General features: G+C 45.9%; 2 protein-coding genes across 5 annotated transcripts in view; one reads left to right on the top strand and one right to left on the bottom strand.

The window, feature by feature from the left end:
* Positions 1-3,885, bottom strand: part of swt1 (SWT1 RNA endoribonuclease homolog) — a 34,221-nt gene extending 30,336 nt beyond the window's left edge. For 2 of the 4 annotated variants that reach the window (XR_002473648.2, XM_021604680.2), the window contains exons 1-7: positions 3,816-3,885; positions 3,098-3,190; positions 1,671-2,981; positions 1,460-1,589; positions 1,153-1,257; positions 533-724; positions 90-183 (exon numbers count right to left, since the gene is read on the bottom strand). Coding sequence is in view for 3 of the 4 variants with exons in the window: in XM_021604680.2 (XP_021460355.2) it covers positions 90-183; positions 533-724; positions 1,153-1,257; positions 1,460-1,589; positions 1,671-2,981; positions 3,098-3,175 (1,910 nt within the window). In the remaining variant the exon portion in view is untranslated. Of the gene's footprint in view, positions 1-89; positions 184-532; positions 725-1,152; positions 1,258-1,459; positions 1,590-1,670; positions 2,982-3,097; positions 3,209-3,511; positions 3,735-3,815 lie in introns of those variants that run through there. The other 2 variants (XM_036978730.1, XM_036978731.1) reach the window with 2 other exon arrangements.
* Positions 3,886-4,597: 712 nt separating this feature from the next.
* Positions 4,598-17,957, top strand: trmt1l (tRNA methyltransferase 1-like). The gene is made up of 15 exons (XM_036978732.1): positions 4,598-4,662; positions 5,364-5,501; positions 5,656-5,718; positions 5,818-5,931; positions 6,692-6,762; positions 6,929-7,085; positions 7,459-7,579; positions 7,677-8,009; positions 15,189-15,401; positions 15,863-16,053; positions 16,187-16,265; positions 16,377-16,540; positions 16,627-16,689; positions 16,846-16,972; positions 17,172-17,957. The coding sequence occupies exons 1-15, from the start codon at positions 4,602-4,604 to the stop codon at positions 17,362-17,364; spliced, it is 2,088 nt and encodes a 695-aa protein (XP_036834627.1). The 5' UTR covers positions 4,598-4,601; the 3' UTR covers positions 17,365-17,957.
* Positions 17,958-25,624: the final 7,667 nt, after the last annotated feature.

The following is a 25,624-nucleotide window of genomic DNA, read 5'->3' as shown; positions in this document are numbered from 1 at the left end:
CGCACACACACTGTCAAACCTTTCCTGCGTGTATCTGCAGAGGAAAGACAGGCAGACACACTGCAGCAGGGGGGTGGGAGTGGACTCACGTGCAAAGGATGAGAGCACCCTCTGGGTAAAGACTCTGGTATTGCAGGCAGCACTGCAGCACTCTGTCGTCATTATTCTCAGCATTGAGTCCCTCTGTCAGAGAGAGCGAGAGAGATACATATATATTTTTCAATATGTATAATTTGACAATGTAAGAAATAACTTGCCATGTCAATAAAGTCAATTAAATTGAGAGAGAGAGAACAGGAGACATGCGTCATGACCATCAGCTCAGCACTGAAGACAGAGAGGTGAACCTGATAGTTACTGCCGACAGGTAAAACAGAGTTTGGCAGAGGTTCTGCAAAAAGGGAGCGATTCTACTAGCGCGACTCTGCTCGTCATTGGAACAAGTAGTTTTCTTGCTGCTATTACCAGCAGGTGGCAGTCCAGAGGAACTATTGTTCAGTCCGTGCCAATGGAGGGAATACATAGGACTCACGGCTGCTCTGAGAGGCCTGCTGCATGGACTGGCCCCAGAGTCGAGGCTCCTGGCTCTTCAGGCAGGTGTAGATGTAATGAACGGCAGGTGTGGCCAGGTGGGCTACAGAGCTGGATAGCCTCTTCCTGTTCTTCAGAGAGTCTAGCTCCTGTAGTACCACCCAGGGTACGAGCACTGTGGGGAGACCTAGAGCTGAGGGAGAGGAGGGAGAGGTGGGGGAGGACAGATGAGGGAGGAGAGATGAGGAAAAGTGGTGGAGAACAAAGAGAAGTGGGGAAGGAGGAGGAAGAGCAGAGGTTTGGGAGGATGGCAGGAGAGGTAGGGGGGAAGAGAAGAAGAGGGGGAGAGGGGAGATGGAGGGGGAATAGGGGAAGGTTGAGAAAGAAGGGAGGAAGAGAGGGGAGATGGAGGGGGATAGGGGAAGGTTGAGGAAGAAGGGAGGAGGAGAAGGTTGATGAAGAAGGGAGGAGGAGAGGGGAGACGGAGGGGGAATAGGGGAGGGTTGAGGAGGCGCAGGGAGATGAAGGAGAGAGTTGATCAAAAGGAGAAGTGTGTTCTATGAGTGATTGGGGTAGCGGTATTTATTTAATCTAATTTTAAACAGTGTCCCTTCCACACACCTCCAAGGCCGTGTGACCTCATCTTCTTGACAAAGTCTAGGTGACTGAGAAGGATGTTGGTGTCCAGGACAATGATCAGATCCTGCTGAAGATCCTCCTCTTTACCTACACAGGTGTGCAGAGAGCAGGGTTTTAATACTGAGTCCGTCTCCAATGGCCTTATGTGCATACTGAGGAGGAAGGCACTGACGGGACAAACCTAATGTCTTAAACACCTTCTATTAAAACACTTGGGTCACGGCATAGTGCCTCTGTGTAATTGTTTGGCTTGTATGTGTGGAGGGGTTGTTAGTGGTGGTTCTCTCACTGAGTGTGAATGTGATGCCCTCCTCTGATGGGTCGATGTCCATGCTGGTGAGTTCTCCATAGATCTCCACCACATTCAGCTCCAGCCTCTTCTCACTGCGGGCCAGATGCAGCTCCTCCACCAGCTGCATCTAACACAGACACACACACACTGAATGCAAGCTTACGGACACACCTATATCAATAATTGGTCATGATGTTGAGAAACCTACCTCTTGGTCATTATCATAGACTTCTATATAATCTTCAGGGGAAGTTGTTCTGTTACAGGGTGGTGATGTCATCCCCTGAGCTGACCTGGGCCGTAATTCTTTAGAACCTTTGGAAGATTCTGGAACCGTTTCACATTTGTGCTGCTTGTTTCTGTTCACAGCAGCAGACACACCGTCTTTGGAGTTCAGAGATTTGGACACACTCCTTGGTGTCCAAAGCTTGGACGCACTTCCTGTCTGGTGAGAAAGCCTAGAAGCAGGAGACACCACCTTCACTCTAGCACTGATGGGCTTATTGTCGTTATCATCCTCCTGGTCACCCCCCCAGATGGCTCTATTAACTGGCAGTGGCACAAGTTTGGACTTCTTTGGGATCTTAAAATTGAGAGGCGGCTGAGGTTTGGGTAGCGGCATCTGTACCTCGGCACACGTGGACTTAGATGTTGCTGATGTTTTGGACAGATCAGAGACATTCCTCTGCTTTTGGGTGGTAGGCCTATGTCTTGCTGTGTTTGAGATTTTCTCAAAGGTAGCGTTTTTAGTAGAGGTGGAGGACTGCTTTGTGGTGGTGGTGTTGTTAGAGGGAAGACTATAGGATTTTGCTCCACTCTTGTCCCGTTTAGCCTTTAAAACATCCTCCTTTTCTTCTTCAGATCTCCTCTTCACTAGCTTCCTCCTCTTCTCCCTCATCTCTTCAGCCAGTGAAAGGGACAGTTGAGGGTCCTGGTAGCTCCTACCTTGGGAGGTGTGGTCCTTCCCAATGCCAGGCTTCTCCTCAGGACTGGATCTCCTTTTCACCAGCGTCTTCCTCTGCTCCTTCAGCTGGGCCATGAGGGACCTGGGACTGGTCGTCAGTCTGCTCGAGGCTGTTTTGGAGGGGCTCTTGTCAGATGGCTTACTGGAGCTTCCCTGGAACGTAAGGATCTTCTCCACATTTTGGGACCTGGTCTTACTCGCGCTCAGACTGCTGACTGGTTTGGAAGACACCCTGTCTGCGGTCTTGACCCCGGTGGTAGCCGACCCATGCTGGCTGGGGAAACTCTTCCTCACAGAGCTGTCCTGAGGAGGGGTTCCAAGAGGACAGGCGTTTTTTCCCTCGGCTGCACCCTGCGACGTTGTTTTCTCCAGTCTGTAGAGAGCTTTTTTGAACTCCCGGTCTTTCTCATGACTGCTCCCTGCTGCACTGTTCCCTGGGGTGGAGTGGCTAACTCTTTTCTCTCTCCCCCGTTTCTCCTCTGCAGAACAGCTGCCATGGTGCGTCCCCTCTGCACGACTGCGTTTCTTGGTGCCCTTTTCCTTCTGTGACGAATGCTTGATTAAAGACAAAACGAACAAACAAAAAACACTTTTAGCCTTGGTTAACACTCCTAGCAAGAGATGTAAGAGAAGTCTCTTGAGGTCACAATAAATGTCAGCAAACTCCTCACCTCACTGGAGGAAAAAGATAACTTATTTGTCTCCTTCTCCTTCTTCTGCTTCTTCTTCTTCTTGGACTTCTTTGACATCTTGGTAGAAAATCCCTGTTAAATAAGAGAAACCTATACAGCAAATGAACAAAATAGCAGCTGAGATGTTCTCTTCTTATAACAGAATCCTTCATTCAAAGAAAAATACAAGACATATCATCTCTGAATCCAACTTCCAATGGAGACTGGAGTCAATGTTTTGACCTCACAGAGATACTTCAAGTTCTCTCATTGGCTCGCTACTTACGCAATGTTCCCCTGAAACTCGCAGTGATACAATACAGTCTGAATGTAATTTGTAGGGAAGCATGGAGAAGAAACATGAGGCTAAGTGCTCAAATAGAGTTAAGTGAATGTAGCTAAATGAATACATACCCAGTAAAATCAAGGTTATTGAATATTCACTTCAATGTATATAACTAATTCAGCTATCTTAGAATGAACTGGCAGTTACAGTAGAGTCCCACAGTTACTAACGTTAGGAGAGCTTATCTAGGTTAGCGAGCTAGCAATTGTTCCAAATCAACATAATCACGTGTGATATACCCACGACACTCATAATGAACTTACTGAATGTGTGCACAACACTGGTTTTATCAAAATGTGAGAAACTTCCATTGACAAATGCACTTAAATGAGATAATAAGACGGTTTGCTAAAGCCCTACAATCACGCTTACCTTGGGCTACTGAGTAGACCACTGTCAGAAAACATCCGTACACGTCAGATTGAACGGAAACAGAGGTTCTGGAGGATCATGGGATGTGTAGTTTCTAGACTTACATATTTGACGGTTCAGAAATGTGAATTTTTATATAGTGGACAAAGGTTAATATAAAAGATAGTAGATTCTTCATAATATATGTATCATGTTTTGTTTATAGGGCTAATCAGTTGAAACAATAGCAAATCGAACCTACCACTCTGTTTCGGTTAAAAGTTGAGGGATGGGGCTGGAGAAATGCAATCGCTCTCATATTCATAGACCAAGCTATGGTTGCAAGAACTGACCATCCATTATATTAGTATTATAGTTTAACCATGTTTTGAGGCTATACAGTGTTTGTTTACATTTACTTTGTTTACCAACATTGGAGTTAAACAATGTAAATATTTTGAGTTGTGATGGGGTAAGACCGTTAAACCGTTAAACTATGCTAATAAGTTATATATATTTTTTAATCTATAGGTACATATCATTAATGTATATCCAAAAATGTATGTAGCAACTGCTGATTGCCCCTTTAAGGACAATCAAGTGATTGCGTAGAAAGTTAATGTATATATTTAACCCAGATATCTTAGATGTTTTCATTTTTGTTATCCTATTCTATAATTATTATCTCGTTATTTCTTGCAAAAATGTTGTCTTCAAATAATAAAAAGTGATTAAAATGAAGGTTTACGCAATTTGCGTAGGGGGAGTAAAAAGCATAGCCTGCGTATTTCTCTCTACTTTAGTAAAATGGCGGAGCTCAAGGAAGCAGACGCCGAACAACTACACCAGGAGGACGTCGATATAAAAGGTTCGAAAACTACGACTGTCTATATTTTAGTGAAAACTAAAGACAATATTAATTTATACACAATACAATATACATGCAGCATCCTTATTATGAGGTAAATATGCATTGATTTCGACTTTTTAACTGCTGAAGTAAATGAGGGCCTCACCACGGAGCTCCACCATGGGACCTAGTAGTAAATAATCTTGATAACAGGAAATAAGCTGCCGTGAAAAACGTAGCTATTACAAATAACGTACATTTATCGAACTGTCTTCACATTGTATTGATTAAATACTTCGATCAACATTTGTCCTCGTTTTATATTTTACGTAGCAATGGTCTGGTCACGGAGCTCCGCAATAGGACCGTAGGGGTTGCAGCGGTTCACAATTTCGAACCCAACCTACGTACATCATCGCACCGCACATTTAATTCTGACAATCTATATTGCCCCCCCCCCCCCCCTTCCCAAAGACAATTAAAAAATACGAAGGAAAATCATAGGAAATATTTTAGTCCAGTGCATGTTTCTCATTTAGAAAACAGGTAACCTTGATATTGTCTAGGAGGCTATGAGCATCACTAAGTTGTGTGACTCAACAAATATTGGGGAAAAACACATAATTCATTATTTCCCACTATAAATATTTGAAATTACTGTCCATTAATAATTTGAGGTATGATATTCTGATCTAGTCCAGTCTAAACTTGTCCATTAGGTGGTGGAGTCTCAGACACACTGGTCCCAGAAGAGAGACAGCCTGCTGAGGATGATGCATCTTCAGCCAGTAGTACTGTGGGGAAGACTGAGGCACTGGCAGGGGACAATGATGCCAAACCATCAACCACAATCAGCGGTAATAAAAACACCATTCACTGTATATAGACCCAGAAATGAGTCCAGTACCTATACATTATTTGAATGCATTCGGTTGCCTTTGATTCTAGATGATGAGTATGACCACGAGAATAGGATTTTGTTTAACGATCCTTTCAATACTAATGTTACAGATAGACACATCTCTATCCAGACCAAACTAGAGGGCCTGGAGGTGCTGACCGACCTAAACGGAGGCAAGATAATCTTTCTTAAAAAGTATATAAATAGTCTTCCCTCCTATGCTTTTGTATTTACTAGTTCCAATCTCATTGCTCTATCTCTGTTTTCCACAGCTGGGAGGAAGGCGTGTCCACTATGCCCTGAGGAGAAGTTTAAGGCCTGCTACAGCCACAAGCTACGACGCCACCTCCAGAACCTCCACTGGAAGGTCTATGTGGAGTTTGAAGGTACCATCATCACCATACAAAGATTATATTGCTATACTGTCTACTACAGTATGCATGTACACACACACACACACACACACACACACACACACACACACACACAGGAACTGATGTTGTTGTCTTCCCACCTGCTGAGTCTCTGCCGTTAGCACATGGCTTGGTCAACTCAGCTCTATGTAGGTGTTAACAGGTTCTTGGATAGTGAGAGGATCAGTACTTACCAAGTTCCATATGAATGGTAGTCAGAGCTATCCCACTGGGCACATATGTCAATTTAATGTCTATTCCACATCATTTAAGTGAACTAGTGTTTGCCAAGTAGGATGTATTTTATATTTATACTTTAGTTATTTAGGAGACTCTCTTATCCAGAGCAATTAGGGTTAAGGTGCCTTGCTCAAGGGCACATCTTTTTCACCTAGTTGGCTCGGAGATTCGAACCAGCGACCTTTTGGTTACTGGCCCAACACTCTTAACTGCTAGACTATCTGCCGGATGTGAGCAGAAATACTTTAGGAAAGTCATTGAGTGAGTTGTGTTACTTGTATAGATTTAGGCTTCCTATTCCTAAGCAATCACTGGTAAAGATTGACAGTGAGTAATATGACAGTCAGTGAAGTGTAACTGGAGTTAAATGATACCTCAGTGCTAGCAGCAGTACAGTTATGGGAAGGTTTTCAAGGGATATGGCATCAACTGGTAGTACGATGTTCCCTGATGATGACCTACAATAACCTCTGACCCCCCCCCCCACCCACAGGTCAGAAGATGTGCATCTGTCACCTGCCCTGCAGACAGCTGAGGCCCAGCCCCAGCCCCAATGGAGACCAGGTGAGACTCTGTCCATCACACCTGATAACCAACACCAGAAATGACTGAGGGCCACTTGTCTCCACAATGTCTTTATTTTTTCTTTCCAAATCAACTCTAATTGCATGAAAGTTACTGTACGAAGCATGGTACTATCATGACCGTGTGTGTATGTGTTCTCCCCCAGGCTCCAGGCAGGCTGGTGGCACATTACCACTGTGTAGTGTGTTCAGTCACCATCGCCCGCAAGACGGACATGATCAGTCACCTGAAACGCCACGTCAACAAGGGAGAGACTGAGGCCAGCTACTCAGGCAGCTCTGATGTGCCCTTTGAGGAGTCAGGTGAACTCTCACCAACCTTCAGCGAAACACCAAACCAAAGTTTCTGTATAGCACTTGATGATAAATACATTTGATTGATTGATTTATACTAGGGGCAGCAGGTAGCCTAGTGGTTAGAGTGTTGGGCCTGTAACCGAGAGGTTGGTAGATCAAATCCCCGAGCTGACAAGGTAAAAATCTGTCACTCTGCCCCTGAACAAGGCAGTTCACCCATTGTTCCTATGCCGTCATTGTAAATACGAATTTGTTCTTTACTGACTTGGCTAGTTAAATGTAAATACTCAACCTTGACCAAAACACAACCCTTCTATACACAGTAGGAAATGCAGATTGAAAATGTATTCTCTCGCCTTTTTTTCTCATTGGTTTACAGCTCCGTCTGGACAGGCCTATGAGATAATGAAAGAGCTGGGGACCAATGTTCAGCTCATGCCCAACCATACGACCCCACAGAAGACTGACACCTACTTCAACCGCAAGATGAAGATCAACAGGTCAAACAATATCCTCTTCAACAATGTTACATTTCATTTGGTTTCGTAAAAGAACAGTGACTGACTGAAAGTGTTGGTGTGTGTGTGTGTGTTACAGGCAGCTAGTATTCTGTTCCCTGGCGGTCCTGGCTGAGGAGAGGAACCCGTTGGAGAGTCTGGATGCGTTTGGAGCCACAGGCATTATGGGACTCCAGTGGGCCAAGCACCTGCGGAACGCCGTCAAGGTGACCATAACCGACATCAATGAAGTGTGTGTCAAGATGATCCGCGAGAACTGCAACCTCAACCACATCCGGGTGGAGGGGTCGCGGGGGTCATCCCGGGTCCCTGACGGGGGGGCGGGGGATGTGGACGGGGTGCCCATCGCTACCGTGGAGGTCGCCAAGATGGATGCCAACGTTATCATGCACCTGAGGTCTTTTGACTACATGTGAGTAGGAGGAGCTAGGGAGGGACCGTCTTATTGATGGGGGGGTGAGAGGAGATGGGGAGGGAACGTCTTATTGATGGGGGGGTGGGAGGAGATGGGGAGGGAACGTCTTATTGATGGAGGGGTGGGAGGAGTTAGGGAGGGAAAGTCTTAATGATGGGGGGGGGAGTTAGGGAGGGAACGTCTTATTGATGGGGAGGGAACGTCTTATTGATGGGGGGGTGGGAGGAGTTAGGAGGGAAAGTCTTAATGATGGGGGGGAGGAGTTAGGGAGGGAACGTCTTATTGATGGGGGATGGGAGGAGATGGGGAGGGAACGTCTTATTGATGGGGGGGTGGGAGGAGTTAGGGAGGGAACGTCTTATTGATGGGGGATGGGAGGAGATGGGGAGGGAACGTCTTATTGATGGGGGTGGGAGGAGTTAGTTGGGGAGGGAACGTCTTATTGATGGGGGGTGGGAGGAGTTAGTTAGGGAGGGAACGTCTTATTGATGGGGGATGGGAGGAGATGGGGAGGGAACGTCTTATTGATGGGGGGGTGGGAGGAGTTGGGGAGGGAACGTCTTATTGATGGGGGGTGGGAGGCGTTAGTTAGGGAGGGAACGTCTTATTGATGGGGGTGGGAGGAGTTAGTTAGGGAGGGAACGTCTTATTGATGGGGGGTGGGAGGAGTTAGTTAGGGAGGGAACGTCTTATTGATGGGGGGTGGGAGGAGTTAGTTAGGGAGGGAACGTCTTATTGATGGGGGGGTGGGAGGAGATAGGGAGGGAACGTCTTATTGATGGGGGGTGGGAGGAGATAGGGAGGGAACGTCTTATTGATGGGGGGTGGGAGGAGATAGGGAGGGAACGTCTTATTGATGGGGGGTGGGAGGAGATAGGAAGGGAACGTCTTATTGATGGGGGGTGGGAGGAGATAGGGAGGGAACGTCTTATTGATGGGGGGTGGGAGGAGATAGGGAGGGAACGTCTTATTGATGGGGGGTGGGAGGAGATAGGGAGGGAACGTCTTATTGATGGGGGGTGGGAGGAGATAGGGAGGGAACGTCTTATTGATGGGGGGTGGGAGGAGGTAGGGAGGGAACGTCTTATTGATGGGGGGTGGGAGGAGATAGGGAGGGAACGTCTTATTGATGGGGGGTGGGAGGAGATAGTGAGGGAAAGTCTTATTGATGGGGGGTGGGAGATAGGGAGGGAAAGTCTTATTGATGGGGGGTGGGAGATAGGGAGGGAAAGTCTTATTGATGGGGGGTGGGAGATAGGGAGGGAAAGTCTTATTGATGGGGGGGAGGGAAAGTCTTATTGATGGGGGGGGTGTCTTATTGATGGGGGGGTGGGAGGAGATAGGGAGGGAACGTCTTATTGATGGGGGGTGGGAGGAGATAGTGAGGGAAAGTCTTATTGATGGGGGGGTGGGAGGAGATAGAGAGGGAAAGTCTTATTGATGGGGGGTGGGAGATAGGGAGGGAAAGTCTTATTGATGGGGGGGTGGGAGGAGATGGGGAGGGAATGTCTTATTGATGGGGGGGTGGGAGGAGATGGGGAGGGAACGTCTTATTGATGGGGGGGTGGGAGGAGATGGGGAGGGAACGTCACATACTTCCGGCGCCGACAGAGATGGCCGCCTCGCTTCGCGGTCCTAGGAAACTATGCAGTTTTTTGTTTTTTTTACGTGTTATTTCTTACATTGGTACCCCAGGTCATCTTAGGTTTCATTACATACAGTCGAGAAGAACTACTGAATATAAGAGCAGCGTCAACTCACCATCAGTACGACCAAGAATATGACTTTTGTGAAGCGGATCCTGTGTTCTGCCTTTCACCCAGGACAACGGAATGAATCCCAGCCGGCGACCCAAAAAAACAACTTCGTAAAAGGGGGAAACGAAGCGGTCTTCTGGTCAGACTCCGGAGACGGGCACATCGTGCACCACTCCCTAGCATTCTTCTCGCCAATGTCCAGTCTCTTGACAACAAGGTTGATGAAATCCGAGCACGGGTAGCATTCCAGAGGGACATCAGAGACTGTAACGTTTTTTGCTCCACGGAAACATGGCTCACTGGAGAGACGCTATCGTCGGTGCAGCCAGCTGGTTTCTCCACGCATCGCGCCGACAGAAACAAACATCTTTCTGGTAAGAAGAGGGGCGGGGGGCGTATGCTTTATGGTTAACGAGACGTGGTGTGGCCACAACAACATACAGGAACTCAAGTCCTTCTGTTCACCTGATTTAGAATTCCTCACAATCAAATGTCGACCGCATTATCTACCAAGGGAATTCTCTTCGATTATAATCACAGCCGTATATATTCCCCCTCAAGCAGACACATCGATGGCTCTGAACGAACTTCATTTGACTCTTTGCAAACTGGAATCCATATATCCGGAGGCTGCATTCATTGTAGCTGGGGATTTTAACAAGGCTAATCTGAAAACAAGACTCCCTAAATTGTATCAGCATATCGATTGCGCAACCAGGGCTGGAAAAACCTTGGATCATTGCTATTCTAACTTCCCCAACGCATATAAGGCCCTGCCCCGCTCTCCTTTCGGAAAAGCTGACCACGACTCCATTTTGTTGATCCCTGCCTACAGACAGAAACTAAAACAAGAAGCTCCCGCGCTGAGGTCTGTTCAACGCTGGTCCGACCAATCTGATTCCACACTCCAAGACTGTGTCCATCACGTGGACTGGGATATGTTTCGTATTGCGTCAGACAACAACATTGACGAATACGCTGATTCGGTGAGCGAGTTCATTAGAACGTGCGTTGAAGCTGTCGTTCCCATAGCAACGATTAAAACATTCCCAAACCAGAAACCGTGGATTGATGGCAGCATTCGCGTGAAACTGAAAACTGAACCACTGCTTTTAATCAGGGCAAGGTGACCGGAAACATGACCGAATACAAACAGTGTAACTATTCCCTCCACAAGGCAATCAAACAAGCTAAGCGTCATATAGAGACAAAGTAGAATCTCAATTCAACGGCTCAGACACAAGAGGTATGTGGCAGGGTCTACAGTCAATCACGGATTACAAAAAGAAAACCAGCCCCGTCACGGACCAGGATGTCTTGCTCCCAGGCAGACTAAATAACTTTTTTGCCCGCTTTGAGGACAATACAGTGCCACTGACACGGCCCGCAACTAAAACATGCGGACTCTCCTTCACTGCAGCCGACGTGAGGAAAACATTTAAACCTGTCAACCCTCACAAGGCTGCAGGCCCAGACGGCATCCCCAGCCGCGCCCTCAGAGCATGCGCAGACCAACTGGCTGGTGTGTTTACGGACATATTCAATGTGACAAATAAAATTTGATTTTGATGGGGGGGGTGGGTGGGAGGAGATGGGGAGGGAACGTCTTATTGATGGGGGGGTGGGTGGGAGGAGATGGGGAGGGGACGTCTTACCAAGATGGTGTAGCAGTGAAGACGTGTTTGTCCTCTCGTGTACTTTTGTATTTTTTGTATATATATATTTCAATTTATTTTCAATCTCTTTTTGATTTTTAATTAGATTATACCTTCCGGTGTCCTGCCTCACCCAATGTGATATGGAATCGCTATTATTTTAAATTTTAGAACACATTCAAGAACCTAACCAGCTAATTAGCTACAAGCTATTTAGTCATTGTTAGCCACTGCTAGCGGCTTTTACCTTCTGCACAGATACCAGCCCTGTTTTTAGCCTGGATAATACTCGCTAGTCTACCAGTATCGGACTGTCCACAATACCTCTGTCGCCATCTGGCTTGGATTCTCTATCGACATGGCGCCCCGCCGTACCACCACGACTGGTCTGCCGACGAATACTCCATCCGCTTTGCCTTCATCCGGCCTCCGTCGGAGCAGACTCTCCTACTAGCCCAGGGCTACTAACTTTAAACGCTGTGTCGCTAGCATAGTGGCGGCTTCCCTGTTCCATCTACTGTTGCCCCCTGGACACTGATTACTTGGCTACATAGCTGATGCCTGCTGGACTGTCCATTAATCACGGTACTCCATTCTGTTTATTTATTTTTTTATCTGTCGGCCCCAGCCGCGAACTCAGGCTCTGTGTGTAGTTAAACAACCGCTGTTGTTGTCTCACCTGTTGTTTTAGCTAGCTCTCCCAATCAACACCTGCGATTACTTTATGCCTCACTGTATGTCTCTCTCAAATGTCAATATGCCTTGTATACTGTTGTTCAGGTTAGTTATCATTGTTTTAGTTTACAATGGAGCCCCTAGTTCCAATCTTCATACCTCTGATACCTCCTTTGTCCCACCTCCCACACATGCGGTGTGGGAGGTACCTAACTACCTGATACCTACCTTACCCATTACAACCAGCATGTCCAGAGATACAACCTCTTATCATCACCCAGTGCCTGGGCTTACCTCCGCTGTACCCACACCCCACCATACCCCTGTCTACGCATTATGCCCTGAATATATTCTACCACGCCCAGAAATCTGCTCCTTTTATTCTTTGTCCCCAACGCTCTAGGCGACCCGTTTTGATAGCCTTTAGCCGCACCCTCATACTACTACTCCTCTGTTCCGCGGGTGATGTGGAGGTAAACCCAGGCCCTGCATGTCCCCAGGCACCCTCATTTGACTTTTGTGATCGAAAAAGACTTGGTTTCATGCATGTCAACATCAGAAGCCTCCTCCCTAAGTTTGTTTTACTCACTGCTTTAGCATACTCTGCCAACCCTGATGTCCTTGCTGTGTCTGAATCCTGGCTTAGAAAGGCCACCAAAAATTCTGAGATTTCCATACCCAACTATAACATTTTCCGTCAAGATAGAACTGCCAAAGGGGGAGGAGTTGCAGTCTACTGCAGAGATAGCCTGCAAAGTAATGTCATACTTTCCAGGTCCATACCCAAACAGTTCAAACTTCTAATTTTAAAAATGAATCTCTCTAGAAATAAGTCTCTCACTGTTGCCGCCTGCTACCGACCCCCTCAGCTCCCAGCTGTGCCCTGGACTCCATTTGTGAATTGATCGCACCCCCATCTAGCTTCAGAGTTTGTTCTGTTAGGTGACCTAAACTGGGATATGCTTAACACCCCGGCAGTCCTACAATCTAAGCTAGATGCCTTCAATTTCACACAAATCATCAAGGACTCACCAGGTACAACCCTAAATCTGTAAACAAGGGCACCTCATATACGTTATCCTGACCAACTGGCCCTCCAAATACACCTCCGCTGTCTTCAATCAGGATCTCAGCGATCACTGCCTCAATGCCTGTATCCTCTATGGGTCCGCAGTCAAACGACCACCCCTCATCACTGTCAAACGCTCCCATAAACACTTCTGCAAGCAGGCCTTTCTAATCGACCTGGCCCGGGTATCCTGGAAGGATATTGACCTCATCCCGTCAGTTGAGGATGCCTGGTCATTCTTTAAAAGTAACTTCCTCACCATCTTAGATAAGCATGCTCTGTTCAAAAAATGCAGAACTAAGAACAGATATAGCCCCTGGTTCACTCCAGACCTGACTGCCCTCGACCAGCACAAAACATCCTGTGGCGGACTGTAATAGCATCGAATAGTCCTCGCAATATGCAACTGTTCAGGGAAGTCAAGAACCAATACACGCAGTCAGTCAGGAAAGCAAAGGCCAACCTTTTCAAGCAGAAATTTGCATCCTGTAGCTCTAACTCCAAAAAGTTATGGGACACTGGAAAGTCCATGGAGAACAAGTGCACCTCCTCCCAGCTGCCCACTGCACTGAGGCTAGGTAACACGGTCACCACAGATAAATCCATGATAATCAAACTTCAACAAGCATTTCTCAACGGCTGGCCATGCCTTCCTCCTGGCTACTCCAACCTCGGCCAACAGCTCCGCCTGGATGCAGTTTATCACAGTGCCATCCGTTTTGTTACTAAAGCACCTTATACCACCCACCACTGCGACCTGTATGCTCTAATCGACTGGCCCTCGCTACATATTCGTCGCCAGACCCACTGGCTCCAGGTTATCTACAAGTCCATGCTAGGTAAAGCTCCGCCTTATCTCAGTTCACTGATCACGGTGGCAACACCCACCCGTAGCACGCGCTCCAGCAGGTGTATCTCACTGATCATCTCTAAAGCCAACACCTCATTTGGCCGCCTTTCCTTCCAGTTCTCTGCTGCCTGTGACTGGAACGAATTGCAAAAATCGTTGAAGTTGGAGACTTCTCTCCCTCACCAACTTTAAACATCTGCTATCTGAGCAGCTAACCGATCACTGCAGCTGTACATAGTCCCTCGGTATATAGCCCATCCAATTTACCTACCTCATCCCCATACTGTTTTTATTTATTTACTTTTCTGCTCTTTTGCACACCAGTATCTCTACCTGCACATGACCATCTGATCATTTATCATTCCAGTGTTAATCTGCTAAATTGTAACTATTTGCCTACCTCCTCATGCCTTTTGCACACAATGTATATAGCCTCTTTTTATTTTTATATATACAGTGCCTTGCGAAAGTATTCGGCCCCCTTGAACTTTGCGACCTTTTGCCACATTTCAGGCTTCAAACATAAAGATATAAAACTGTATTTTTTTGTGAAGAATCAACAACAAGTGGGACACAATCATGAAGTGGAACGACATTTTATTGGATATTTCAAACTTTTTTAACAAATCAAAAACTGAAAAATTGTGTTGTCTGTTCACACTGCTATGCTTTATCATGGCCAGGTCGCAGTTGTAAATGAGAACTTATTCTCAACTAGTCTACCTGGTTAAATAAAGGTGAAATAAAAATAAATAAATAAAATAGGGAGGGAACGTCTTATTGATGGGGGTTGGGAGGAGATGGGGAGGGAACGTCTTATTGATGGGGGTTGGGAGGAGATGGGGAGGGAACGTCTTATTGATGGGGGTTGGGAGGAGATGGGGAGGGAACGTCTTATTGATGGGGGTTGGGAGAAGATGGGGAGGGAACGTCTTATTGATGGGGGTGCAGCTCTGTAGCGAGAAACATCACCTCCTTTCTTTCTCCTTTTTCTCCTCTATCGTTTGACTTGACATTTGTCAAACAATCACTGTCTCGAAGGCTTCAGAGCCTTATCATTCAATAACCCTATTTACAGTATATGATGGCCAGCAGTGGTTCTATAGACGCCTCACATTATACATCAAGTCGAACACAAACCAACCTCTGTTTCCATGGTAACCCCCTCAGACACCTGGACCCGTTCGGCACGGCTGTCAATTATCTGGACTCTGCTTTCCGGAACATCCGGAACCTGGGCATCATCTCTGTGACGTCCACGGACACGGGCTCCCTCTACTCTAAGTCCCTGAACGTCACGATGCGCCACTATGGCTCGAATATAGTCCGCACAGAGTACTACAAGGAGCTGGCTGCACGCATGGTGCTGGTCACTGTAGCCAGGTAGGTGAAATACTCCAAGGAGCTGGCTGCATGCATGGTGCTGGTCACTGTAGCCAGGTAGGTGAAATACTACAAGGAGCTGGCTGCATGCATGGTGCTGGTCACTGTAGCCAGGTAGGTGAAATACTACAAGGAGCTGGCTGCATGCATGGTGCTGGTCACTGTAGCCAGGTAGGTGAAATACTCCAAGGAGCTGGCTGCATGCATGGTGCTGGTCACTGTAGCCAGGTAGGTGAAATACTCTCGGCTTATTTACCACTGAATTGCTGTGTGTGACTGTGTGTAACATTTTCATTGTGTATGTCTTTGTTTAACTTGTGTGTTTTTCTTTGGGGTGGCTTTGAGATGCTGTTGGCAGTGAAAGTGTAACGTGTGTGTGTGTGGGATGTATGCTTCAGTGTGTGTGTGTGTTTCAGTGTGTAGTATTTCATGCATCTGTCTCATGCGTGTATTGCTTTCAGGGCGGCGGCACGCTGTAATAAGGGCATAGAAGTGTTGCTGGCGGTGGCTGTGGAACACTTTGTCCTGGTGGTCGTCAGAGTCCTCAGGGGTCCCACCCAGGCCGATGAGTCAGCCAAGAGGATCAGACAGCTCATCCACTGCCAGTGGTGTGAGGAGAGGGTGTTCCTCAAACAGGGGAGCATGGTGGAGGGTAAGAAGGTTAAGTAGAGTAGAGGGTAAGTCTGGAAATGGTTCAGGGGTTTCTGATAGGGAGAGAGGACGGTACATGTGGAGGGGAATTTGAAATCACTCTGTAGTTAGGATTTTCACTTTTCCCCCTGCAGAAAACCTGTACAGACAACTGCCCTGCAACTGTCATGGAAGCATGCCTGGCAAGACAGCGGTGGAGCTGGGACCGCTATGGTAGAACTTTTTGCATATATTGGGTGATATACAATATTTGAACCAGTGAAGTAGTTCTGGCAAGCCTCCATCTTTAAGTGTTTAACTGTAACCTACGTGTTTCCCTCCCAGGTCTGGTCCTCTGTTTAACTCCGGGTTCCTGAGGAGGATGTTGTGTGCAGCGGTGCAGCACAGTATGGAGGATATTCAGCCTCTGGTCAAGACTCTGATCTGTGAGTCAGAGTGCACAACGCTCAAGTCCTCTGTTCACGGGCCCACTGCACTCATCAACCAAGGTAATCTCCAGGGTCGTGGGTGTGTCTATGTGGAGGGGGCGGGTGGTGAAGGGATTCTATTGACATGTTGCATGTCTACTCTCCAGTGGAATGTGGTGTAGTCATCAAGGTACAGAAGGTGGAGGAGTCAGGCACCGCTGACCACTCAGGTAACAAGACACACATTCTGTAATAAAGAGAGGGGCCTTCACCTGTCTACAACATTAGCTCCTTCTCCTGTCTACAACATTAGTTCCTTCTCCTGTCTACAACATTAGCTCTTTTCAGACTGGATGCCATGTTGATGTAATGTTACTTTAACACAGGGAAGAGAAAGACAGGAGATGAGCCAGGTAACGTGGTGAAGAAGCTGAAATCAGACGGGTCTCTGGAGCACCCAGCGTTCTACTACGGTATTCACCGCCACAGCATCAGAGGCATGAACATGCCCAAGTGAGTGAACCTTAACACTATGTCACAACTTTGACAAAGATTTCCTGAGGTCAAAACGCATCAGTTTTCTACCTTTTAGAGCTCTGTGGTTCTAAATCCGGTTTAGTGGATATTATGTTATTACAGTCTTATTACACAAAATATCTCAATGTAAATGTATGTTCTATTTCCTCTCATCAATCCATCTCCCTCTCTCCAGGTTGAATAGGTTCCTGCAGTACTTGACGGAGGCGGGCTTCAGAGTGAGCCGCACCCACTTTGACCCAACAGGGGTGCGGACCGACGCCACGCTGGACCAGTTCAAGTCGGTGCTCACCAAATACAGCGTGCCCACCTACACCAACACCACGGCAACCCAAAACCCAGAGGAGACGGTACGGGCTATGGAGTGACCCACCCTGGGGAGAATCAAGGCCTCATCACCTCTTCTCTCCCTCTCAGAGGTGACATATGTCTCAAATGCCACCCTATTCCCTATATAGTACACTACCTTAGACCAGGGCCCATAACCCTATTCCCTATATAGTGCACTACTTTAGACCAGGGCCCATAACCCTATTCCCTATATAGTGCACTACTTTTGACCAGGGCCCATAGTAGTACACTATAGGTAATAGGGTGGCATTTTCTCTGTGCAGGGACACTGGTTGTAAAGAGTGGCTCACTCTGCACTGATTTGTATTTTCCTCTTGGTTTCATTCATCACTGGTACTTTGTAAATGTTCTCTAAGAAGTCACAATGCTTCTAGATTAATAGAGTTCTGCTTTTCCAATAGAGCTGAAATATTGGTTAAATGCAGACAGATAATAGCCTCTATTCTGCTCATTTACTCATATTTATTATTCTTGTGAATAATTCCTTTACAATTTTATTTTCTGAGTTCATCGTAAAGTTCATGGTGGCCGTTTTCATCTTTTAATAGTTTTTTTTATGTACATTTTTACTCTGGGTAAAAGGTAATAAAATATTGTTGCAAAGCCTGAAGCCCAACTGTGTAAATGTGTGTTTTCAGTTATGGACATTCACATTCCTCCCAGTGATTCCCCTGATTTACATTATTTTTTACTGAGACAGGTTCTGACATGTTTTGGGACTTCTGCAGGAGTCAACCTTGTAGCTGTGTCCTTACCATAATCCCAGCATCTACAGCCATGTGAACACAGTACAGTCACTCTCTGAAGCTTTTCTGAGAGGAGGAACTGTCTGGAAGGTGTTATTTAGATGGTGCTGAATTTCACCCTGGATATCATCAGTGAAACACTCACACGTGTGTGTGTGTGTGTGTGTGTGTTTCACTGATGAAATTCTAAGCTGCCCTTTGGAAATGGAGTCATTCCCTTTGGCTCTAAGACCTCAGGTCACACCAAGGAGAAATACTGTATCCAAAATGGCCACTGAATTTACAATGGATTCCATTTAGACTTTGTGTCACTGGCCTACACACAACACCCATATTGTCAAAGTGGATTTTTTGGGGAAATGTTTAGAAATTAATTCAAAATGAAAAGCTGAAATGTATTCAACCCCTTTGTTATGGCAAGCCTAAATATACTACATGACCAAAAGTATATGGACACCTGCTTGTCGAACATCTCATTCCAAAATCATGGGCATTAATATGGAGTTGGTCCCCTGTTTGCTGCTCTAACAGCCTCAACAAGACTTTCCACTCGATGTTGGAACACTGCTGCTGGGACATGCTTCCATTCAGCCACAAGAGCATTAATGAGGTCGGGCACTTATGTTGGGGCGATTAGGCCTGGCTCGAGGTCGGCATTCCAATTCATACCAAAGGTGTTTGATGGAGTTGAGGTCAGGACTCTGTGCAGGCCAGTCAGATTCTTCCACATCGATCTCGACAAACCATTTCTGTATGGACCTTGCTTTCTGCACGGGGGCATTGTCATGCTGAAACAGGAAAGGGCCGTCCCCAAACTGTTGCCACAAAACTAGAAGCACATAATCATCTAGAATGTCATTGTATGCTGTAGAGTTAAGATTTCCCTTCACTGGAACTAAGGGGCCAAGCCCGAACCATGAAAAACAGTCCCAGACCATTATTCCTCATCCACCAAACGTTATAGTCGGCACTATGCATTCAGGCAGGTAGCGTTCTCCTGGTATCCGCCAAGTCCAGATTCGTCCATTGGACGGTGAAGTGGTGAAGTGTGATTCATCACTCCAGAGAACGCCTTTCCACTTTTTCAGAGTCCGATGGCGAAGAGCTTTACACCACTCCAGCCAATGCTTGGCATTGCGCATGGGGATCTTAGGCTTGTGTGTGGCTGTTTGTCTATGGAGATTGCATAGCTGTGTGCTTGATTTTTTTACACCTGTCAGCAACGGGTGTGGCTGAAATAGCCGAATCCACTAATTGGAAGGGGTGGCCACATACTTTTGTATATATAGTGTAAGTTCAGGAGTAAAAATGTGCTTATTAAGTGGCATGGACTCACTCTGTGTGCAAGAATAATGTGTAACATGATCTCTGTACCCCACACATACAATTATCCCTCAGTCGACCAGTGAATTTCAAACCCAAAGACCAAGGACGTTTTCCAATGCCTCGCAAAGAAGAGTACCTATTTTACATGGGTAAAAAAAAAAAGAAAAAGCAGACATTGAATATCCCTTTGAGTATGGTGAAGTTATTAATGACACTTTGGATGGTGTATCAATACACCCAGTCACTACAAAGATACAGGCGTCCTTCCTAACTCAGTTGCCGGAGAGGAAGGAAACCGCTCAGGGATTTCACCACGAGACCAATCGGTATTTAAAACAGTTTAATGGCTGTGATAGGAGAAAACTGAGGATGGATCAACAACATTTTAGTTACTTCACAATAATTAACAGAGTTAAAAGAAGGAAGCCTGTACACCCTGTCCAACGGCAGAACAGAACAGCTACGTCCAGTAAGATGAGGAGTGGGGGTGTGTGTCTATTTGTCAATAACAGCTGGTGTGCGATGTCTAATGTTAAGGTAGTCTCGAGGTATTGCTCGCCTAAGGTAGAGTACCTCATCTATATTTTTCGTAGCCGTCTATTTACTGCACTCAACAAGCTGTATAGGGCCATAAACAAACAAGAAAACGCTCATCCAGAAGCGGCGCTCCTAGTGGCCGGGGACTTTAATGCAGGCAAACTTAAATCATTTTACCTCACTTCTACCAGCATGTCACATGTGCAACCAGAGGAAAAAAACTCTAGACCACCTTTACTCCACACACAGAGATGCATACAAAGCTCTCCCTGGCCCTCCATTTGGAAAATCTGAGCATAATTCTATCCTCCTGGTTCCTGCTTACAGGCAAAAACTAAAGCAGGAAGTACCAGTGACTCGCTCAATACGGAAGAGGTCAGATGACGAGGATGCTACGCTACAGGACTGTTTTGCAGCACAGACAGGAATAAGTTCCGGTATTCATCCAATGGCATTCACAAGTATATCACCTCAGTCACCGGCTTCATCAATAAATACATCTATGAAACGACGTCCCCACAGTGACCGTACATACATATCCCAACCAGAAGCCATGGATTACAGGCAACCTCTGCACCGACCTAAAGGTTAGAGCTGCAGCTTTCAAGGAGCAGGGCACTAATCCGGACACTTATAAGAAATCCCACTATGCCCTCAGACGAACGATCAAACAGGAAAAGCGTCAACACAGGACTAAGATGGAATCCTACTGCACCTGCTCTGATGTTCGGCAGATGTGGCCCGGGCTTGCAAATTATTACTGATTACAAAGGGAAACTCAGCCGCGAGCTGCCCAGTGATGTGAGCCTACCAGACGGGCTAAATGCTTTATATGCTCGCTTCGAGGCAAGCAACACTGAAGCGTGCATGAGAGCACCAGCTGTTCCGGACAACTGTGTGAACACGCTGCCGATGTGAGCAAGACCTTTAAACAGGTCAACATTCACAAGGCCGCTGGGCCAGATGGATTACCAGGACATGTACTCAGAGCATGCGTGGACCAACTGGGAAGTGTCTTCACTAACATTTTCAACCTCTCCCTGACCGAGTCTGTAATACCTACATGTTTCAAGCAGACCACCATAGTCCCTGTGCCCAAGAAACCTGCCTAAATGACTACCGCCCCGTAGCACTCACGTCGGTAGCCATGAAGTGCTTTGAAAGGCTGGTCATGGCTCACATCAACACCATCCTCCCAGAAACCCTAGACCCTAGTTCGCATACTGCCCCAACAGATCCACAGATGACGCAATCTCAATCGCACTCCACACTGCCCTTTCCCACCTGGACAAAAGGAACACCTATGTGATAATGTTGTTCAATGACTACAGCTCAGCGTTCAATACCATAGTGCCCACAAAGCTCATAGCTAAGCTAAGGAATTTGGGACTAAACACCTCCCTCTGTAACTGGATCCTGGAATTCCTGACGGGCTGCCCCCAGGTGGTAAGAGTAGGCACCAACACATCTGCCACGCTCATCCTCAACACAGGGGCACCTCAGGGGTGCGTGCTTAGTCCCCTCCTGTACTCCCTGTTCACCCACGACTGCATGGCCAAGCACGACTCCAACACCATCATTAAGTTTGCTGACGACACAACTGTGGTAGGCCTGATCACCGACAACGATGAGACCGCCTATAGGGTACGTCAGAGACCTGGCAGTGTGGTGCCAGGACAACAACCTCTCCCTCAACGTGAGCAAGACAAAGGAGATAATTGTGGACTACAGGAAAAGGAGGGCCGAACATGCCCCCATTCACATCGATGAGGCTGTGGTGGAGCGGGTTGAGAGTTTCAAGTTAATTTGTGTCCACATTCCCAACAAACTATCATGGTCCAAACACACCAAGAAAGTTGTGAAGAGGGCACGACAACACCTTTTCCACCTGAGGAGACTGAAAAGATTTGGCATGGGTCCCCAGATCTTCTAAAAGTTCTACAGCTGCACCATCAAGAGCATCCTGGCCGGTTGCATCAATGCCTGGTATGGCAACTGTTCGGCATCTGACTGCAAGGTGCTACAGAGGATAGTGCGTGCAGCCCGGTACAAGCGATATCGGAGCACCAAGTCTAGGTCCAAAAGGCTCCTTAACAGCTTTTATCTCCAAGCCAAAAGACTGCTGAACAATTAATCAAATGGCCACCCAGATTATTTTCATTGACCCCCCCCCCACCCTTTGTTTTTACATTGCTGCTACTCGCTATTTATTATCTATGCATAGTCACTTCACCCCGGCCTACATGTACAAATTACCTCGACTAACCTGTACCCCCGCACACTGCCGCGGTACCGGTACCCCCTGTATATAGCCTCATCATTTTTTTAATCTTATTGTGTTATTTATTTATTTATTACTTTATTACTTAAGAAAATATTTACTAAATAAACTAAACTATATTTTCTTTAAACTACATAGTTGGTTAAGGGCTTGTAAGTAAACATTTCACTGTAAGTTATACACCTGTTGTATTCGGCGCATATGACAAATAAAATGGCATTTGATTTGAGTACAAAATATTCCAAAACGTGCATTCTGTCTGTAACAAGGCACAAATGTAATACTGCAAAGAATGTGGCCAACCAAATAACTTTTTTTTCCTTTTTAGTAAATCCAATACAACACATTACCAAGTGTAACAGTATAACTAACTTTAGACCGTCCCCTCGCTCATACCCGGGCGCGATCCAGGGACCCTCTGCACACATCAACAACAGTCACCCACGAAGCATCGTTACCCATCGCTCCACAAAAGCCGCGGCCCTTGCAGAGCAAGGGGCACCACTACTTCAAGGTCTCAGAGCAAGTGACGTCACCGATTGAAACACTATTTAGCGCGCGCCACCGCTAACTAAGCTAGCGTTTCACATCTGTTACACAAGTACCACCCTACATATTTTCAAGCATAGTGTAGTGGTGGCAGCATGGTGTTATGGGTATGCTTGTATCGTTAAGGACATGGGAGTTTTTCCAGGATAAAAAATAAACAGAATGGAGCTTAGCAAAGCCAAATCCTGGATCAGTCTGCTTTCTACCAGACACTGGGAGATGAATTCACATTTCAGTAGGACGATAACCTAAAACACAAGGCCAAAGATAAAACTGGAGTTGCTTACCAAGATGCCATTGTATGTTCCTGAGAGGCCTAGTTACAATTTCGACTTATATCGGCTTGAAAATCTATGGCAAGACTTAAAATGGCTGTCTAGCAATGATCAACAACCAACTTGACAGAGCTTGAAGAACTTTAAAAATAATAATGTGCAAATATTGTACAATACAGGTGTGCAAAGCTCTTACAGACTTACCCAGAAAGACTCATAGGAGTAATCGCTGCCAAAGGTGATTCAAACCTGCATTGAAGCAGTGGTGTGAATACTTATGTAAATGAGATATTTCTGTATTTAATTTGAAATAAATGTGGAAATATTTCTAAAAACATGTTTTCACTTTGTCCTTATGGCATATTGTGTGTAGATGTAGGGGAGAAATCCACTTTGAAATCAAATCAAATCAAATTTATTTGTCACTTACACATGGTTAGCAGATGTTAATGCGAGTGTAGCAAAATGCTTGTGCTTCTAGTTCCGACAATGCAGTAATAACCAACGAGTAATCTAACTAACAATTCCAAAACTACTACCTTATACACACAAGTGTAAAGGGATAAAGAGTATGTACATAAAGATATATGAATGAGTGATGGTACAGAGCGGCAGAGGCAAGATGCAGTAGATGGTATCGAGTACAGTATATACATATGAGATGAGTAATGTAGGGTATGTAAACAAAGTGGCATAGTTTAAAGTGGCTAGTGATACATGTATTACATAAAGATGCAGTGGATGAGATGATATAGAGTACAGTATATACGTATACATATGAGATGAAGAATGTAGGGTATGTAAACATTATATTAAGTAGCATTGTTTAAAGTGGCTAGTGATATATTTTACATCAATTCCCATTATTAAAGTGGCTGGAGTTGAGTCAGTGTGTTGGCAGCAGTCTGATGGCCTTGTTGTTTTTCAGTCTCTCGGTCCCAGCTTTGATGCACCTGTACTGACCTCGCCTTCTGGATGATAGCGGGGTGAACAGGCAGTGGCTCGGGTGGTTGTTGTCCTTGATGATCTTTATGGCCTTCCTGTTACATCGGGTGGTGTAGGTGTCCTGGAGGGCAGGTAGTTTGCCCCCGGTGATGCGTTGTGCAGACCTCACTACCCTCTGGAGAGCCTTACGGTTGTGGGCGAAGCAGTTGCCGTACCAGGCGGTGATACAGCCCGACAGGATGCTCTTGATTGTGCATCTGTAGAAGTTTGTGAGTGCTTTTGGTGACAAGCCAAATTTCTTCAGCCTCTCGAGGTTGAAGAGGCACTGCTGCGCCTTCTTCACGATGCTGTCTGTGTGGGTGGACCAATTCAGTTTGTCTGTGATGTGTACGCAGAGGAACTTAAAACTTACTACCCTCTCCACTACTGTTCCATCGATGTGGATAGGGGGGTGTTCCCTCTGCTGTTTCCTGAAGTCCACAATCATGAATTAAGGCTGTAACAACATAATGTGGAAAAAGTCCAAGGTTATGAATACTTTCTGAAGGCACTGTAGCTGTAGTGTATGGTTCCCTGGGGTCCTATGGTTCAGAGACAGGCGCTAGGGAGGAGGAGGAGACAGTGAAAACACACATATAAAATACATTAATGTATGTCCCTAAGGAAGGATGAAGGCAGGAACGATTGCTCAGGCACATAGTAGGCTTTTTAGTTGTGGGGAGTTGGATAAGGCTGCTGCTCCCATAACTAGCTGTCTCTGGTTGTGTTAACTAGAAGGTCTATAGTATTTTCCATAGGCCTACAACTTAGACTGATGTTATCATTTTGCCAAAAATAAAAGTAGAGCCTCCTGGCTTGAAGCTAAAATAATTTCGGGGGAGAATGCATAGGGCGTTGGCTTAGCGCAGTATAACGGGCCCACGTAAGGTCCGAGTGAGGATTTATAGCACTGTGTCTTGTTTTATAGCACCATTAAATGTTCCAGGGGTAAATCCCTTAGCATTTTGGCATGTTTTTCTAGATTTAGAACATAAAATAACATTTATAAAGCAAACATTATCCCTTAGGTCTAGCACAGCTAATACTTCCATTGTTTCATCACATGTTGCAGAACAGTGATTAAAACGTTTGTTCAGTGACTGAGTTGACAAGGCAAATAAAATACAATATTTTTTTTCTCATGCTTGGTAAACAGCCCTTCCCAATAATGCAAGGAGAAAGAAAGTTGACAAATAATAGAAAAGTTAACGCTTTTTTGAGAGTTTCTCAGGAAATAAATCACATGGAAATGAGTAATAATTGATCATTATAAACTGTCGCAAAATGTACATTTTAAGCTAAAATAATGCAACAAAATCCTTATTTTTTTAAGATAAAAGTTTCCCTTCCGGACAAGGATCGTCCAGAATCTCTGAGCATATTTCTTGGTATTCTATACATTTTTCCATGAGACTGAGATTTTTACTAGAATTTTAAGAATTTTAACTTTTAATAATATATATCTTGGGGGGCTCCGGAGGTCGGGCTGCGGGGGTGTGTGCTAGGCCAGTGGCATAGGGTCCAAAGAATGAACGAGAACGAGGAAGTAGCGCTTGTGTGATGGGGAGTTCACAATAAC

The sequence above is a fragment of the Oncorhynchus mykiss genome, chromosome 5 (genome assembly GCF_013265735.2).
Source record: "Oncorhynchus mykiss isolate Arlee chromosome 5, USDA_OmykA_1.1, whole genome shotgun sequence".
In the NCBI taxonomy this organism is placed as follows: Eukaryota; Metazoa; Chordata; class Actinopteri; order Salmoniformes; family Salmonidae; genus Oncorhynchus; species Oncorhynchus mykiss.
Note: the sequence above shows the minus strand (reverse complement) of the source record. Positions and strands in the feature narration are given on the sequence as shown.